Source organism: Labeo rohita, chromosome 7 (assembly GCF_022985175.1).
Source record: "Labeo rohita strain BAU-BD-2019 chromosome 7, IGBB_LRoh.1.0, whole genome shotgun sequence".
Taxonomy (NCBI): domain Eukaryota; kingdom Metazoa; phylum Chordata; class Actinopteri; order Cypriniformes; family Cyprinidae; genus Labeo; species Labeo rohita.
The window spans coordinates 32181069-32196491 of record NC_066875.1 but is presented as its reverse complement, the minus strand read 5'-3'; the positions used below and the strand labels follow the sequence as shown (position 1 = coordinate 32196491).

The 15423-nt window shown below is 37.4% G+C and overlaps 2 protein-coding genes across 3 annotated transcripts; one reads left to right on the top strand and one right to left on the bottom strand.

Annotated features, from left to right (window-relative positions):
* Positions 1 to 1354: 1354 nt before the first annotated feature.
* On the bottom strand, positions 1355 to 2872 carry serf2b (small EDRK-rich factor 2b). Its single transcript, XM_051114695.1, has 3 exons — positions 2737 to 2872; positions 1857 to 1965; positions 1355 to 1768 (listed from the first exon to the last, which is right to left on the bottom strand). The coding sequence occupies exons 1-3, from the start codon at positions 2741 to 2743 to the stop codon at positions 1702 to 1704; spliced, it is 183 nt and encodes a 60-aa protein (XP_050970652.1). The 5' UTR covers positions 2744 to 2872; the 3' UTR covers positions 1355 to 1701.
* Positions 2873 to 4352: 1480 nt separating this feature from the next.
* On the top strand, positions 4353 to 15152 carry polr2m (RNA polymerase II subunit M). Of its 2 annotated transcripts, XR_007828143.1 has the most exons (5): positions 4353 to 4619; positions 5015 to 5581; positions 6502 to 6709; positions 6966 to 8203; positions 13581 to 15152. XR_007828143.1 is itself a non-coding variant. In XM_051115873.1 (4 exons), exons 1-4 carry the CDS (start codon positions 4510 to 4512, stop codon positions 7107 to 7109), a joined length of 1029 nt encoding a protein of 342 aa, XP_050971830.1. In that variant the 5' UTR covers positions 4353 to 4509; the 3' UTR covers positions 7110 to 9700. The 2 variants fall into 2 exon arrangements, 1 of the variants encoding a protein (XP_050971830.1); XM_051115873.1 differs by lacking the exon at positions 13581 to 15152 and having other exon boundaries at positions 6966 to 9700.
* Positions 15153 to 15423: the final 271 nt, after the last annotated feature.

Genomic DNA, 15423 nt, shown 5'->3' with positions numbered 1-15423 from the left:
AATGTTACACCTGATGGTATGACGATGATTATTTAAAAAAAAAAAAGGAAAATTGTTATTCTATTTTTTTTTCTTAATCATTGCTACAATAAATTAAACTTGGACATAATCAATTACAGTAAACACCTTTAATACTAAACTTACAGGAAACCGTAATAAACGGGAAAATGTGAACATATGGCTTTATTTTTGTTTATAGTCTAGCCCCGCCCCTCTCGCAAACCCCGCCCTCTAAATACGCTTCAGCAAATCAAAATAATCGTCGTAATAATAGCATCCAGTGAATAGCCAGATTCGTTTTTGCTGTTTACACTGTACAAACACAAGAAACTTATTTCAGTGATATATATCTAGCAATACGTGTGAACATTTTCTGTGTTCACATTATATTTAATACACATCACTCTACAAAATGCTGGGTGAAATATGGGCAAACCCAGCCACTGGGTTGTTTTGACACAGAGGTTGAGTTAAATATTTAACCCAACCTTCTGGGTAGTTTTATTTACTCAGCTATAGTTTAAAAAATATAATACTATATGGCTGGCTTAAAATGAACCCAAAATAGGTTGTAAATTAAAAATCAGACACATAATTACTAGAGGCAACAGTAATAATCAAAAGGTGAACATTTATTAATAAGCAATTTAAAAAAGTTTATTATTCATTTATTACAGAACATTAATGAACGTTAATTTTCAACAGATTTTGGGTTCATTTTAAGCAAGAAATATAGTAATTTTACACAATAATTGAGTTGAATAAAACTACCCTGGGTTAAACACACAACCGCTGGGTCAAAACAACCCAGACGCTGGGTTTGTCCATATTTTGCCCAGCGCTTGGTTGTTTTTAACCCAGCATTTTTTAGTTACAACCACACATTACTGTTTTGAGACACAGGGTCAAATATTGTTTCTTCCTGCCCACAGATTATGACGTATATGGAGGAATGTGCATTTTACGTCCAGCCCATCAATTTGTTAACAAACAGGGCACCCTCTGGGCATCATACTTTATAGTCCATTATGTTAACAGCAACTTGTAGTATACAATGAAGTTACTGACATTTCACATTAATGCAAGTAAGCAAATAAAGGTAAATGAGCACAAATGTATTAGATACCTGTTATGCCAGTAAAACAGTTGGCCATGAGAGTTCATAACTGCTTTTTAATATGGCAAATATTTACCTGACTCGTATTATTAAAAAGTACACTGAATAATTTAAATACTGCAATCACGTTGTAACTGTTTATAGTTATTAGCCATAGCTAATTCTGTATAAAAAATTGAAGTGAATGAAAAATGAAAAATCGTGAATGGTTAAAAACACTGAATCATAATACACACATTACAGGGATAACAGTTTAATTGCTAGATGTGAATTAAAATGTACATTTTATTAAGAAGGGCACTTGATACAAAAATACAAGATTACAATGCCAGTTCAGACATTTTTGAGACTCCCGTTATTTGGGATTGCTCTGATTATTTGAACATAAGAAATTCTCTCCTCCATAGCTGAAAACAAATCATTATGTACTGTATTGTTGACATGCCCTTTCAAGCACATTATGGAGGTTGGGATGAAACATTAAAGAATCAAAGTCTCCACATCTACACAATGACAGATACTCGCTCTTGACAAAAGAAAAAAAGAGATCAGGATGCCATGTCAGTCACAGCGAATTCCACTGGTTATTTGCTTTTAGGCTCCACCTTCTCATTTGCCTTTTTTTGCTTCTGCTGCATGATTTCAGCATCTCTGAAATACAAGATCATATTCACATTCAGTATGATACAGTTTGTAATTCAATGTATCTATTTGTTGTTATTCTCTTTAGGTGTTGTACCTTTGCTTACGGGCAGCTGCTGAGAGGCCATCCTCATTTCTCTTCCCTTTGGTCTGTTCATTTTGCTTCTTAGCATTCTTCTGACGGGCAAGCTCACGCTGATTTCCCCCTGCAGGACGAGACATCACAACACTGTTAATGGCCTATTCATGCTTTACAGCCTTGAATATACAAAGATTGCAGACAGGACGGAACATGAAGTAACAAGATAGCACTCTGTTTAAAATCTCCAGTCTGCAATTGGCAAATCTACTCAGTGTCTGGAAGTGTATTTTGAAGGTTGATGCTGTACCGTTTAACATGTAAACCCTAGTCTGTGTACAGTATAATCAACAGACATGTGTAGCAGTGAGGCGACGTGGCAATGAGGGCGCCAGAGAGCTCTCACAACAATAACAACATCCGCACAAAACACTGAGACAAACGATCGACAATATCATAAAATACACAACTTCCTGATCTTATGAAACATTTTGTCCATCCAAAAACAATTTCGCCGGCTGCCATTACTATTCAAATACTGATATTATAATTTAAGTTTGCTCATGTGAAACGTCCGTCAACTTTCCACACATAAACTAACTTTTAGACAACATTTTGAAAACGTTTTTCGTGTCTTAGACTCGTAGCGTATATAATAAATAATTAATATTCACTAACGTCACCATAAACCAGCATTTCGCCTCGTTTAGTAGATAAGTCTTGTGATTTCGTGAACTGTACACAGAATAAGCTAACTAGCTACCTAACGTTAGCTAGTTAGCCTTGCTATTGTACCGCTCCTGTAATCGTTTTTGTGTTAAAGTAATGTTACTTCAATTAATAATAGTAGAAGCTCATATCATGTCTACAGTATTAATAAAAAAAAATCAATACCCACTCGTCATGATTGCTCTTTTATTGTCGCCGGAGCGCAAAGCTCAACCAGGCGTTACCTCCCGTACTTATGATGGCTGGCAGACTCAAGTCGATTTGGAAGCTTTACGACAATACAAGATCGGAATACAGCAGCTCGTTTCCAAGTGAACGCACCCCGTGATCGTGCGTCAACGTCATTACATCATATGAAGATGTTTTAAGTTGTGTACGTTTAATTAGAAACGTTATTTTGTACATGCTGTTGCTTCTACTGGCATAATGTTTCTTATATAAATATATGTAAGTAGGGAATATGAGTAATAGATTAGGGAATGGGGCTAATATATTCGCCTTATTCTCTGAGCTGTTTTACTGAGTCTACGTGATTTTACAGTATGCATTTTAGGCGATGAATATCATCCTCGTTTCATTTGTAAATATCTGTTTTAGTATTCCAGCAACGCTATAATATTTTTGTGCTCCATATGGGAGAATATTCTTTTTACATTTAAATTTTATTAAAATGAAAAGGTACAATAAAGGTCGAACAATAATATAGTCAATTTCTAACGTTATTTTGAACCTTCACAGTGCATTACATGTACTTGACCAGCAGATGACGCCAGTGCGATGGCGCTTCTTTCTTTGTTTCTGTCAGTCGGTCTTTCTTTCTTTAAGATAAACACTTACATAATATGGTCGGCATCTAATAAATTTTTACTCCCAAATAAGGTAAAGGAAATACATTTTAAGATATTGCACAGGAACTATCCTTGTAACTCTTTTATTAACAAGTTTAGAAAAGATGCCTCACCTAAATGTTCATTTTGTAATTTAGAAAATGAAACACTTACACACTTATTTCATAATTGTAAATACTCTGAAGATTTTTGGAAGCAGGTATCTAGGTTGGTTTTTGATATATTTTATAAAATAATTAGATGAATCTATGATCTTTTTTTTGAATTGCAATACTGGATCAGATGTAGTAGATAACACTTTAAAGGTGTTAATACTTCTTGGGAAGTTCCATATACATAAAACAAAAATAATGTGTATTACTCCCTCTTTTAATTTTTTTGTAAAGACCTTAATATATTTTATGACTCATTGATCTCAGGTACTAGAAACAAGAAATGTATAACAACGTCTCTAATATTAAAAAATGTTGTTTGTAAAAAAAAATTTTTTTTACCCTCCATGATGCATACTCGTTATATGTGTCCCCCACTTTTACTTCTGTTTACTTTATGTTTAATGTTAAGTGTCTTTGTATTTTTGTTCTTGAAAGAACAAAAAAAAGATAAACACTTACAATTCTTTCAAAGTTTCCGAAAGCTATATTCTGCTATTCACACAGCCACAACAATTATACAGTTCCCTGAAAAGGTTGCCTTTTCGTGCCTTGCCTGCCTGGTCTCTCAAGAACATATGTAAACGATATTTTAACAATCAAATATGGACACCAAACTTAACGTTTATTCTAAGCATTTTCTGAATCAGACTTTTTAAAAAATGTAAAAATAATAATTTTACAGAAAGTTGTTGAGGATGACAAAATGTAGAACTCCGACTGACAGTCTTTTAATTTAATAGTTGCTTTGGGTCTTTTATTTTGTAGTGAATGTGCTATAACTGGTTTGGTATTATCGTCGCGTACTTCATTGTCGTTGCTTATTTTGACACATGGCGGTTGAAGTGAATTTCTGACGTCCTGTATGATCAGTCATGGTGACTTGTAGAGTGACCGTGTCAGTGTGAGACTTTTACTGGTTTATTTTTCACAGATTTGATCATGTCGTCGGCGTGGACAGCGCGCCAAGGGGAAGTGGGTGATCTGAGCAGCAAGAGTAAAGATCAGCTCTTGGAGATACTGTCAAGACAAGAAAAGTTACTGTCTAATAAGTAAGTGATATTTTCTACTTCTTCCATTTAATTTCATTTCATGTCAGCCTGAGTATATAAATCATGATGTGTGTATATATAACCAAATTAGGATTTAAGGTTACTGACTAGATATGCTGATAAATATTCTGGATCATTCCAAATCCGTTGGCGCCCCCACCGTAACCTTCTTATTAGTGTATTAAATAACAGACCAGTGCACACAGTTGGGACAATTTATAATTCAACGCAGAAAGTATGTAATAAAAATTAATTTGTTGCCTTTTTTTTATTAATCAGCTATGTGCAGCATGGACACTTATTTTCCCAATTATTACTCTGACATTCTGAGTCGTATAAAATGCTGTGTAAATAATTATGACTAAACGTAATTTGTTCTTTTACGATCTCTTCAGGAGATTCATTCAGACTCTTCCAGATAAGGGAAAGAAGATTGCTGACTTTGTGGAGAAAGTACACCTTGCACTTGGACATCTGGAGGAGGAGGAGAGAAAACAAGCAAGTTTAATCTCTGTCCGGACAGAGTTTCAGGCTAAATATCAGCATGCCCTTGCCGAGCGAAGCACAGATAAGCATTTAGACTCCAATGTGGACATGATTATCCCATCTCGTGACAGAAACAAAGCCAATGTCAATATTAATATGGCTGACATACAGGAAAATGGTGGTCTGTTGGGCCAAGAGGAGTCTTTGACATCCAAGCTCAAGGCTGCTGGAACACTAGAAACGGCCGGTGAGAATGCAGCAGACTCACTGATGAAAGACACAGAGCTTGTGGAGGCGTTTGGACAAGTAACTCTTGATGAAAGTAACAGTGGCTCCAACCAAGACGCTATAAAGATTGTGTCTCCTAGTAAACCCTTTCTGGGTAATCAGCATCAGAAGAAACCGCATTACATAGAAGTTCTGGAGAAGACAGAGAAAAGTGTGAATATAAAGAAGTCAAGATTTAAACCAAACCAGTGAGTGGAACTACACAGTCATTGCATGGCTTTGTATTTTCTTTGAAAATAAGCTGAAATACAAGACATTAAAGGGACAGTTCACACAAAAATGAAATTTTGGTTATCGTTAGAAGAACAAAAGAAGTCTTAAAAAGGCATTATATAATGAATCTGTATGAATCAAGTGTTTTAATCCAAGTCTTGCAATGATTGATATATGTGACCCTGGACCACAAAACCAGTCATAAGGGTCAATATTTTATAATTGAGATTTCTACATCATCTGAATAAATAAGCTTTCTGTTGATGTATGGTTTGTTAGGATAAGACAATATTTGGCTGAGATACAAAAAAAAAAAAAGAAAATTTGGAAGCTGAGGGTGCAAAAAACGAAATAATGAGAAAATTGCTTTAAAGTGGTCCAAATGAAGTTCTTAGCCATGCATATTACAAATCAAAAATTACATCTTGATGTATATACGATTGGAAGTTTACAGTATGTCTTTATAGAACATTTGGAACATGGAAATACATACAAATATATTTGTGTGACTTGTTTTGTGGTCCAGGGTCACATATGGTAAACATGGAAGCTCAAATGTGCATGCATGATACACAAGAACCATTGAGGTTTGTTCTACCATTCATATAAAGCGATTATATTTCTTCACAGCACTTGCATTAAAACAAACTATTCATATGGGTTAATTTTACCTTTCTGGATCTCCTAAGTCGTGGTTACCTGAACTATCAAAACGAACCAAAGTCTCATGGGTTTCGAACAACATGAGGGTGAATTTTTTTTTTTTTTTTTTCGAACTACCCTTTAACTCACTGACTTTATATTTCCAATATAAATCAAAAGTCACAGGAAATGCATGAGCCTGTATAATACATATTGTAGTTTAAATGGATAAAAGTATCTGTGTTTTATTTAGGTTAGCTGTAAAATCTGAGTCTTCATCGCCTAGTCAGGCCTCTGGCAGCACCACACCACTTACTGCAGAGGCCAGAAGACAACGGGACCGAAAACACCTGGATGACATCACTGCTGCTAAGCTTCCACCCCTGCACCACAGTCCCGCCCAGCTGCTGCCATTAGAGGAATCAGCTGCCCTTCTGCAAGAGCAGACCAGAAAACACCTGGTAGGTAGAGGATGTCATGCTTATAGCAGAGCAGAGAAACAGAGATTTGAAATATCAAAGTGATAAATGAAATTTCATAGCATCTGAGGCCTCAAAAAAGTTTTATCCCACGAAAGCTTCAACTGTTTTGAGATGTTGAGAGGAAGTACTACTTGAATACTCCTGGCAGAGAGTATAAAACATATACATGTTTACCACTTGTGTGTGGGCGTTTCTCATTCTGTATTCATGTTATTGTGTATACTGCTCATTTCAGGAGTTGCAGGCCAAACAAGCTGCCCAGAAGCTGGCAGATGGTTTGAGTTTCAAGATGGAGAGTTACAACCCCGAAGGAGGACCACTGGCAGCCTACCGAGAGGTGCATGATGATGGGGCCCAGCTTTCCTCAGAGGAGGACTAATCGTGGGGCCCTACAGGGAGGGCACTGGCTTGTTGATATGTTTGGCCCCTTGCCCTGGACCAGCTCTAGGCCTACAGCCCATGCTTCAGGACCCTGGAGAGAGGCTTTCAGCCTGAGGACAAGAGAAGGGCTCTTCGTGAACTGCACTGACAATGTCTAAGATTCTGCCGTTGAAGATAAACAACAGCAGGTTGAATCAAGTTGAGAGTAATTGTATGAAAATGGACCGTTTTTGCATGTGGAAACGTTATGTCCAACAGTAACAGATTATCTTGGCAAGCTAATGGCAAAAAAAACCTGATACCTCGGCAAGTCCGCACCTGTTGTCTTGTACGGAATAATAGAATTTGAAGCTTTTATCAGCCATTCCTTCAAGGGTGTAGTTCTGAAGATGGTAATAGAATATTTTTGTATGACCTTTCTTAGTGTTTATTTAAAAAACCCTCTGAATTGACCTTTACAGCTTGTGATCGGTTCTTTGAGTTGGATAACTGAAACCGCAGTTTCATAAACTAAAGGTGGAAGCACTTAATGTTTTGTCACTTGAGTGCAACAGCCCGGGAAATGTCGGTCTCCCTCCCTTTTTGCAGCATTGTTTTGATAACCGCCCCACTGGTTTGATTGGAATGAGTCAGCTGTCGTTTGAAGGGAGGGATGTTGTTATCAGTGCAGAAATCTGTGACATGCCTCAGATGATTAATATATGTAATGTGAAATATCGAGGCTTGAAGGAATTAGACCAATTGGTGGAGTACATCTGGATTTTATTTAGATCATGTTACTGCATCAAATGGCAATGCATTCTGGGATGGCAACAGATAGACAGACATGACATATGGTAAATGCCGTTTCCAACGCTAATAAAACTTCTTAAAATTCACTCTTTTAACTTCTCAGGGTGTAAACAACATATTTTCTTTACATGTTATTCAGGAATCTTTATATTTAAAAGTAGAGAAAGGAGCTTGAAGAGAGGGAGGAAATCCAAATCTGCGCCGCTCTGCAGTTGATGACCTGTGATAACCTCTAGTAATTGCTTCTGCCCGTTGATGGGAACTGCTGCCTCAGAAAAAAGATCCTAACACATCTGGCAGGTTAGTGTTTAGACACTGCGTGTGACGAACTCCAGAGTGCCTTATCCAGACGTCTCGTGATAAATATGTCAGACTTGTCCAGAAAGAATCTCCTCTCTATGTGGTATTAATTAAGCCTACCTTGCATACAGAGGAAAAAAAGACTGTTATCAATTACACACTAGATTCCTGTGCTGATCAGATTCGCTCGTGAGTGCATAGATATGCTTGAGTTGGACTCAAGCATGCATCCTGACGGTGTCTTTAAGTTGTTCTTTTTTTGCTTTCCACATACCCCCACGCCCATCGTTTCGGATCAATAAACGTCTCGTGGAGTCATCTGCAAGTGGTTTTCATGTACCGCAAGTGTGAAATCATGCCCTGAGAGAATGGGCAAAGTTTTTGAGCGGTGAACAGGATGAAAGGATACTGCCAATAAAAACACATTTAAATGCACTTGAGACTATGAACTAATTATGCAGGGTAGAATAAAGTTGCTCTCTTGTTTCTTTATCTTATTTAAAGGCATTTTGATTCATCACTGCTTTGAGACATAAATCTGTCATTGTTCCTCTCCCTAGTCCTATCTCTGTCTACTCTAGATCCAGTTTCACAGTAAATCTGAGCTCTAATGAGACTCAGAGCAGGTCATGTACTCTAATGAAGAACGTTTTGGCTCCAAGGCCTCCCTTTGCCCGAGACCTTTTATCTAATCTGATATATACTTCTGTTGTAAGTGTTTAGTTTAATGTTGTATATCTTTATTTTTAATGTTTTTCTTCAATAATGTTTTAAGTTATAGACTCATTTACGTGATAAATCTTATTCTGGCCTACTGAAAGTTTGTCGAGGCCCCCTGGTTGAGATCTAATGTTTTAAATTTAGATTAGATTACATTCAGATTTGTCATTGTGCAGAGTACAATGAAATGCAGTATAATTAATATTACTTACATGTATGTAATAGGCCATTTGTACCCCTCATTCGATTCTGTAGTTCAAATCTGTCTGGTTTTTGATGGAAATAATTATACAGTGCAAACCACAGAAATTTCCTGAAAGTCATCCTATTTTCACTACCGGATATAGACTAATTAAGATGATGGCAGTGAATACATTTTTTAATCAATGTGTTTGCTTTCAAATTTATGATTCAAGTGTGGTTATGAAACAGTGGTTGGTAGTGCAGGAAGGGGAGTGTATGTCAGTGCTTGAATTAGAAACCTCAGTATTGACTGTTGGCTGTAAAGATGCCTGGATTAATGCTGCCGTCTCCAATTAGATTTGGAAATGTTGTGAATGAGGGCGCTGTGGAGAGAAACACAGTTTATATCATTCCTGATGTCTTCCAGCAATGCAGTCATATGATCAGGAAAGACATGATGACTCCACATCTGCTCCTTCATCAAATCTATGGTATTGAACACCATGTTTCTGCTATCATACCATGTTTAAGAAAAAAGTATACATACACAGTTGAGGTCAAAAAATCAAGAGTCTGCAAAATGTTAATTTTACCAAATTAAAAAGGGGTTATACAAAATGCATGTTATTTTTTATTTAGTACTGACCTGAATAAGGTGTTTCACATAAAAGTCATTCACATGTAGTCTACAAGAGAAAATAATAGTTGAATTTATAAAAATTACCCCGTTCAAAAGTTTACATACACTTGACTCTTAATACTGTGTTGTTACCTGAATGATCCACAGCTGTGTTTTTTTGTTTAGTGATAGTTGTTCATGAGTCACTTGTTTGTCCTGAACAGTTAATCTGTCCGCTGTTCTTCAGAAAAATCCTTCAGGTCACACAAATTCTTTGGGTTTTCAACGTTTTTGTTTATTTAAATCTTTTCCAAAGATGACTGTATGATTTTGAGATCCATCTTTTAACACTGAGGACAACTGAGAGACTCATATGCAACTAATACAGAAGATTCAAATTCCCACTGATGCTTCAGAAAGGAAACACAATGCATTAAGAGCTGGGGGGTGAAAACTTTTCAACAGAAGTAAGATGTGTACATTTTTTTTTTTGTATTTTGCCAAAAATCATATTGTTTTTCATTTAGCACTGTTCTTCAAAAGCTACAGATAATACTTACATGTTTCCCAGAAGACAAAATAAGTTAAATTTACCCTGAGCATCAAATATAAAAGGTTTTTACCCCCCAGCTCTTAATGCATTGTGTTTCCTTCTGGAGCGTCAGTGAGCCTTTGAACCTTCTATAATAGGCACATATAAGTCTCTCAGTTGTCCTGGATGGATTTCAAAATCATAGATGGATCTCAAGATCACACAGTCATTGTCGGAAAGGGTTCAAATACACAAAAATGCTGAAAAACCCAAAGAATTTGTTGGACCTGAAGGATTTTTCTGAAGAACAGCGGGCAGTTTAACTGTTCAGGACACTGAACAAAAAAAAAAAAAAAAAAAAACAGCTGTGGATCATTCAGGTAACAACACAGTATTAAGAATCAAGTGTAAGTAAACTTTTGAGTGGGGTCAACTATTATTTTCTCTTGTGGACTATATGTAAATATGTGAAATATCTTCTTCAGGTCAGTACTAAAACAAAAAATAACATGCATCTTGTATGATCCCTTTTATTCTGGTAAAATAATTAACATTTTATAGGTTCTGCAAGGTATATATAAACTTACGACCTCAACTGTATACAAAGTGACCAAATAATCATGCTTCCAGCTTCACATTAATCAATCTGTCATGCATCCACTTATCTTGATTTAAAAATGAAAATTCTGTTGTCACTTACCTAATCTGTTTTAATATATTTTTTTTGTGTAGTGCTGCTTCTGTAGACGAAAGTCATACTGGTGTGGAACAACATAAAGGTGTCTAAATGATGAGAGACTTTTAATCTTTAAACTGAGATGAGTCCATGCATAACAAATTGATTAATGTAGAAGCATGATTTTTAGTCACTTTGTTTTCTAGATGTGTCATTTTCTTAAATGATACAGGGGTTTGCAGTCTGCAGCTGCCCTGGCAAGCCAAACTTGTTTCCCTAAATAGACAGCAGATGGCAGCAGTGCTTCTGTGTTTCACAGGCTGAACAAAACCCTCTGTTTCAGCCGTTTAGACTGGGAGGATTCATATTTTGTCTTTTGTCTGAAGAGGTTTTTAATGCAGTTATTCTCAACCATCAGATATTTCTTGTTTGTTATGTGGTGCAATTTACTGATGTGAGTTCACTGAGTTGATTCAGCATCATTTTGTCGCCATTAGTGGCTTCAGCTTATTGCTATTCCTTTCAATAGCTGAATTTCATCTTGAAAGTGTTAGGGGTAATTTGATACACATGTATGCCGAAATTGTAGTTGTATGTTTAGCTCAGAGCTCTAATAACTCTCTAATATCAGCCTGAGTGGGGTTTACACCTGCAGAAGATAATGTTTATTCTCTAGACGATCCTTCAGAACTTTCTGTGGTTTCAAATAATAGTCCACATGTGCTTAAACAAACTGTTGCTGTAAGAAGTTTGCATAACAATTATGTGATAGCCGGTCCATCTCAAAAGCACAGAGCAAGAGAGATGGGGAGATTAATAACCGCCAAAAAACTGCCAGCATTCTGCTCAGCCACTGTCTGGCCTGGCACGGCTGTAAAGCCTGTCAAAAACTCATCACGGTGAGGAAGCCGCCTCAGCAGGGATGCCTCGAGCTGCCAGGGCACGGTGGGGGAAGAAAATGGAGCCGCTTGCCCAGCAGCGTGTGATCATAATGAGGAGGAAAATTCCCATTCTTGTATCCAGATTAATGTAACAACAACAATGTGCTTTTGTCCAACTTTTTTTTCTCCCCCCGCCTGTATTACTCAAAGCCTCCGTTCCCTTTTCCATCCATCAGCGGTACCGTGAGCGTAGAGTTACTCGGTACAGTTTCTTCGCCGTTTAATGCATCTCTTGGGTGGGATTTCGCATAGATGTACTCGCATATTGTGCGAGTTTCTGGTTCTTAGGCAAGCCGAGGAAAATCAATTCCGGTTACCAGGCATCCGAGTACCATCTCCAAGCAATGAGCCTCTCTATCTGTGTACATGTGTACATGAGGTCAGTCTCAAGCTGTCTGCTGATGAATGCAGTGTAATGCTGTTTTTAATTATTTCCATGCTATTCAAGTGAAATCATGCTTTCTCATTTCTGAATGCACCAATTGACAAGCACCAGGAGTGTGAATTAGCAGCTACTCAGGGAATACTGCCAGACGTTACAAATGGAGAGTGCTAACTTCATTTAAAGGGTCATGAAATACAATCGGCGACATGTCAAATATTGTCGTTGCCTGCTTTACAGTGTTGCAGGTGCGAATGAGGCAAACCGTCGAAGGTGAAAAATGCACTTTGGACTTGATCTGGGTTGTGTCATTTTTATTTATTTATTTTGTTCCCAATGGCCAGATTCTCTTATGTTATACGACTCCAGCACGACTTGTAAAGATTTGCTCACCGGGCCTTTGGTCGTACAACAGAAGTAAAAGCGTGCAGTAAAAACAAGCCAGTTCTTCTCAGCCCAGCTCATAACAATTACAGGGCCTTGATATGGACCCATAGCCTTGTTTATGTGCTGTAATGTTGTCTGCGTGCCAAGACAACCTTGAGTGCTGGGAGCCCTGGTGTTTCTGATTGGAGCTACGTGTTGACTTTGCTAGTCTGCAGCCTGGCTTAATACACTGCGAGGTTTATGTGTGTGTTTTGTGCGTCTGTTTGTGCACCTCCTAATTTGTTTATTTACATAAGCATTCTCCTCACAATCCCTCTGTCATGAAAACCGGAGCTTCATCTCCTCAAAAGGCAAACATATTTTTCTAATGAGGGAAGAGATGCTGTCCAAGCCCATAATGATCTTAAGCTGTGGAAAAGTGACTGTATTAAAATGCAATAATTCGATTTAATTTGCTTTTAATCGACGTCTTCCTCTGCATTGTCTTTTATTTCAATCAGCATCGTAACCTTTGACCTCAAGCGGCCTGTTTTTAACGTAACACTCAGCCAGCGCTCAAACGAGCGGAATGCGGAGAAACACCTCCTTGTTATGGCCCGAGGAGTGATTCAGCGGGCGTGGAGTTTATCGGGCGCTTTAACTGCATTTCAATGGGATGTTTGTCTTCCTGTGCTTTTCTGTTCGGTGCCAATGTTAAACGAAACATAATTGCACACAGGACCGTGACAATTGTTGAAATGTATCGCAAATTGGCAATCGCTCATCGCCTCGAGTTGGTAATGCTGTCTTTTACAGGTGTCACAGTTTAGAGTAATATAAAGCAGAGCGAGAGACTGAGGGAGCTTTCCTTATCCTCCTCTTGCGCCTTTACCGTTGAAAATTTCTTTTGCCCTTCGTGCTTTTTTTCTTCCCTTTTCCTTTTGTTTCCTCTCATCAGATTTCACATGCAGCGTGGGACCTCTTCACAGACAGATGGTGTCGCTCACATGAACGGTGCCCTGTTCAATATCAGATTCGTTCTGTGTGGATACTCAGGCATGGCTCTTCGGGAGAGGGAGGAACCCTGCAAAAGTGACAGGTCATTTGACGCCCCCCGCTGATCTCATGTCTCATCGTGCTTTGATAAGCATTGTGAATTTCAGAGGCAGGAAGAGAGACGACACACAAAGTGACTTGCTCCGCAGGACTTAAAGGGTGGAGTGTTTTTTTTGTTTTGTTTTTTTCCCTCAGACCCTCTTCAGGAAGAGAAATATGTCACCACAGACGGTTCTTGAAGTACCTTTAATGGCCAAACGTAATCCTGGACGTTCATTAGTTACAAGACATTCTTTAAACATTAATAATGCTTTGTTCCCTCGAGAGCATCTTTTTCAAAAGCTCCCGCAGAGTGCCCCACTCATATTTTGACAGGTTTGCGTGCAGTAAATTTCCGCAGATAGTCATTTCACAAGATGATACAGTTCCCATTGATGTTATATTCATCATCGGCTTAAAATACCCCCTCTCTCGTATTCTCTCTCTCTTCCTCCTCATTACTTCCCAAAAATAATCACAAACATGTGATACCCAGACAGACTGTATAAAAGCACCTCACAGCAAAGGCTCTTCTCAGTGTCAGAACTGTCTTTGCTTATCTAGTGCTTTCAGCTCAAGCTTTGACAGCTCCAGCTTGTTCTCCCACTTACTTTCCTCCTGGTTTCTTCAGCATAACCACTTCTAATTCCTTACAGAAAACTGAAAACAAACTAAAGAAGCATTTCAGGATAAATCGTAAGACTTAGTAATAAGATCAGTTCAGTGACACTCATCTATTAGGAATTACAATGAACAATACTTTTATAGCATTTAATAATCTAGGTTAGACATTTGCATTTGTCTTATTTTTGTACATTGTAATGAATATTTGTTTGTGTTCCATTTATTTATATACCCATTTATAACTTCTTTTGGTCAAAAGTTTACATACACCTTGCAGAATCTGCTAAATGTTAAATATTTTACCAAAATAAGAGGATTTTTTTTATTTAGTACTGACCTGAATAATATACTTCATATAAAAGATGTTTACGTATAGTCCACAAGAGAAAATAATAGTTGTTTTTATAAAAATAAAAGTTTGCATACACTTGATTCTTAATACTCTGTTGTTACCAGAACCAGAACTGTTGTTACTCTGTGTGGATCATTCTGATAGTTGTTCATGAGTCACTTTAAGTTAAACTGCACACTGTTCTTCAGAAAATTTCTTCAGGTCCCACAGGTTCTTTGTTTTTTCAGAATTTTTGTGTATTTTAACCATTTATAGCAATGACTGTATGATTTTTAGATCCATCTTTTCACACTGAGGACAACTGAGGGATTCATTTGCAACTATCACAGAAGGTACAAAGGCTCACTGATGCTCCAGAAGGAAACACAATGCATTAAGTGGGGGTCCCTGAGTCCCTCAGTTGTCCTCAGTGTGAAAAGATGGATCTCAGAATCATACAGTCATTGTTGGAAAGAATTCAAATACACAGAAATGCTGAAAAACCAAAGAATTTGTTGGGACCTGAAGGACTTTTCTTAAGAACAGCAGGCAGTTTAACTGTTCAGGACAAAACAAGGGCTCATGAACAATAACGATAATTAACATTTTCCAGATTCTGCAAGGTTTACGTAAACTTTTGACTTCAACTGTAAATGAACATAAATTAACAATTATCAATAGCATATTTATAAATCCGCATTAACCTTGATTAATAACTGCTGTAAAAAATAAATGAATGCTTCTGAATTTA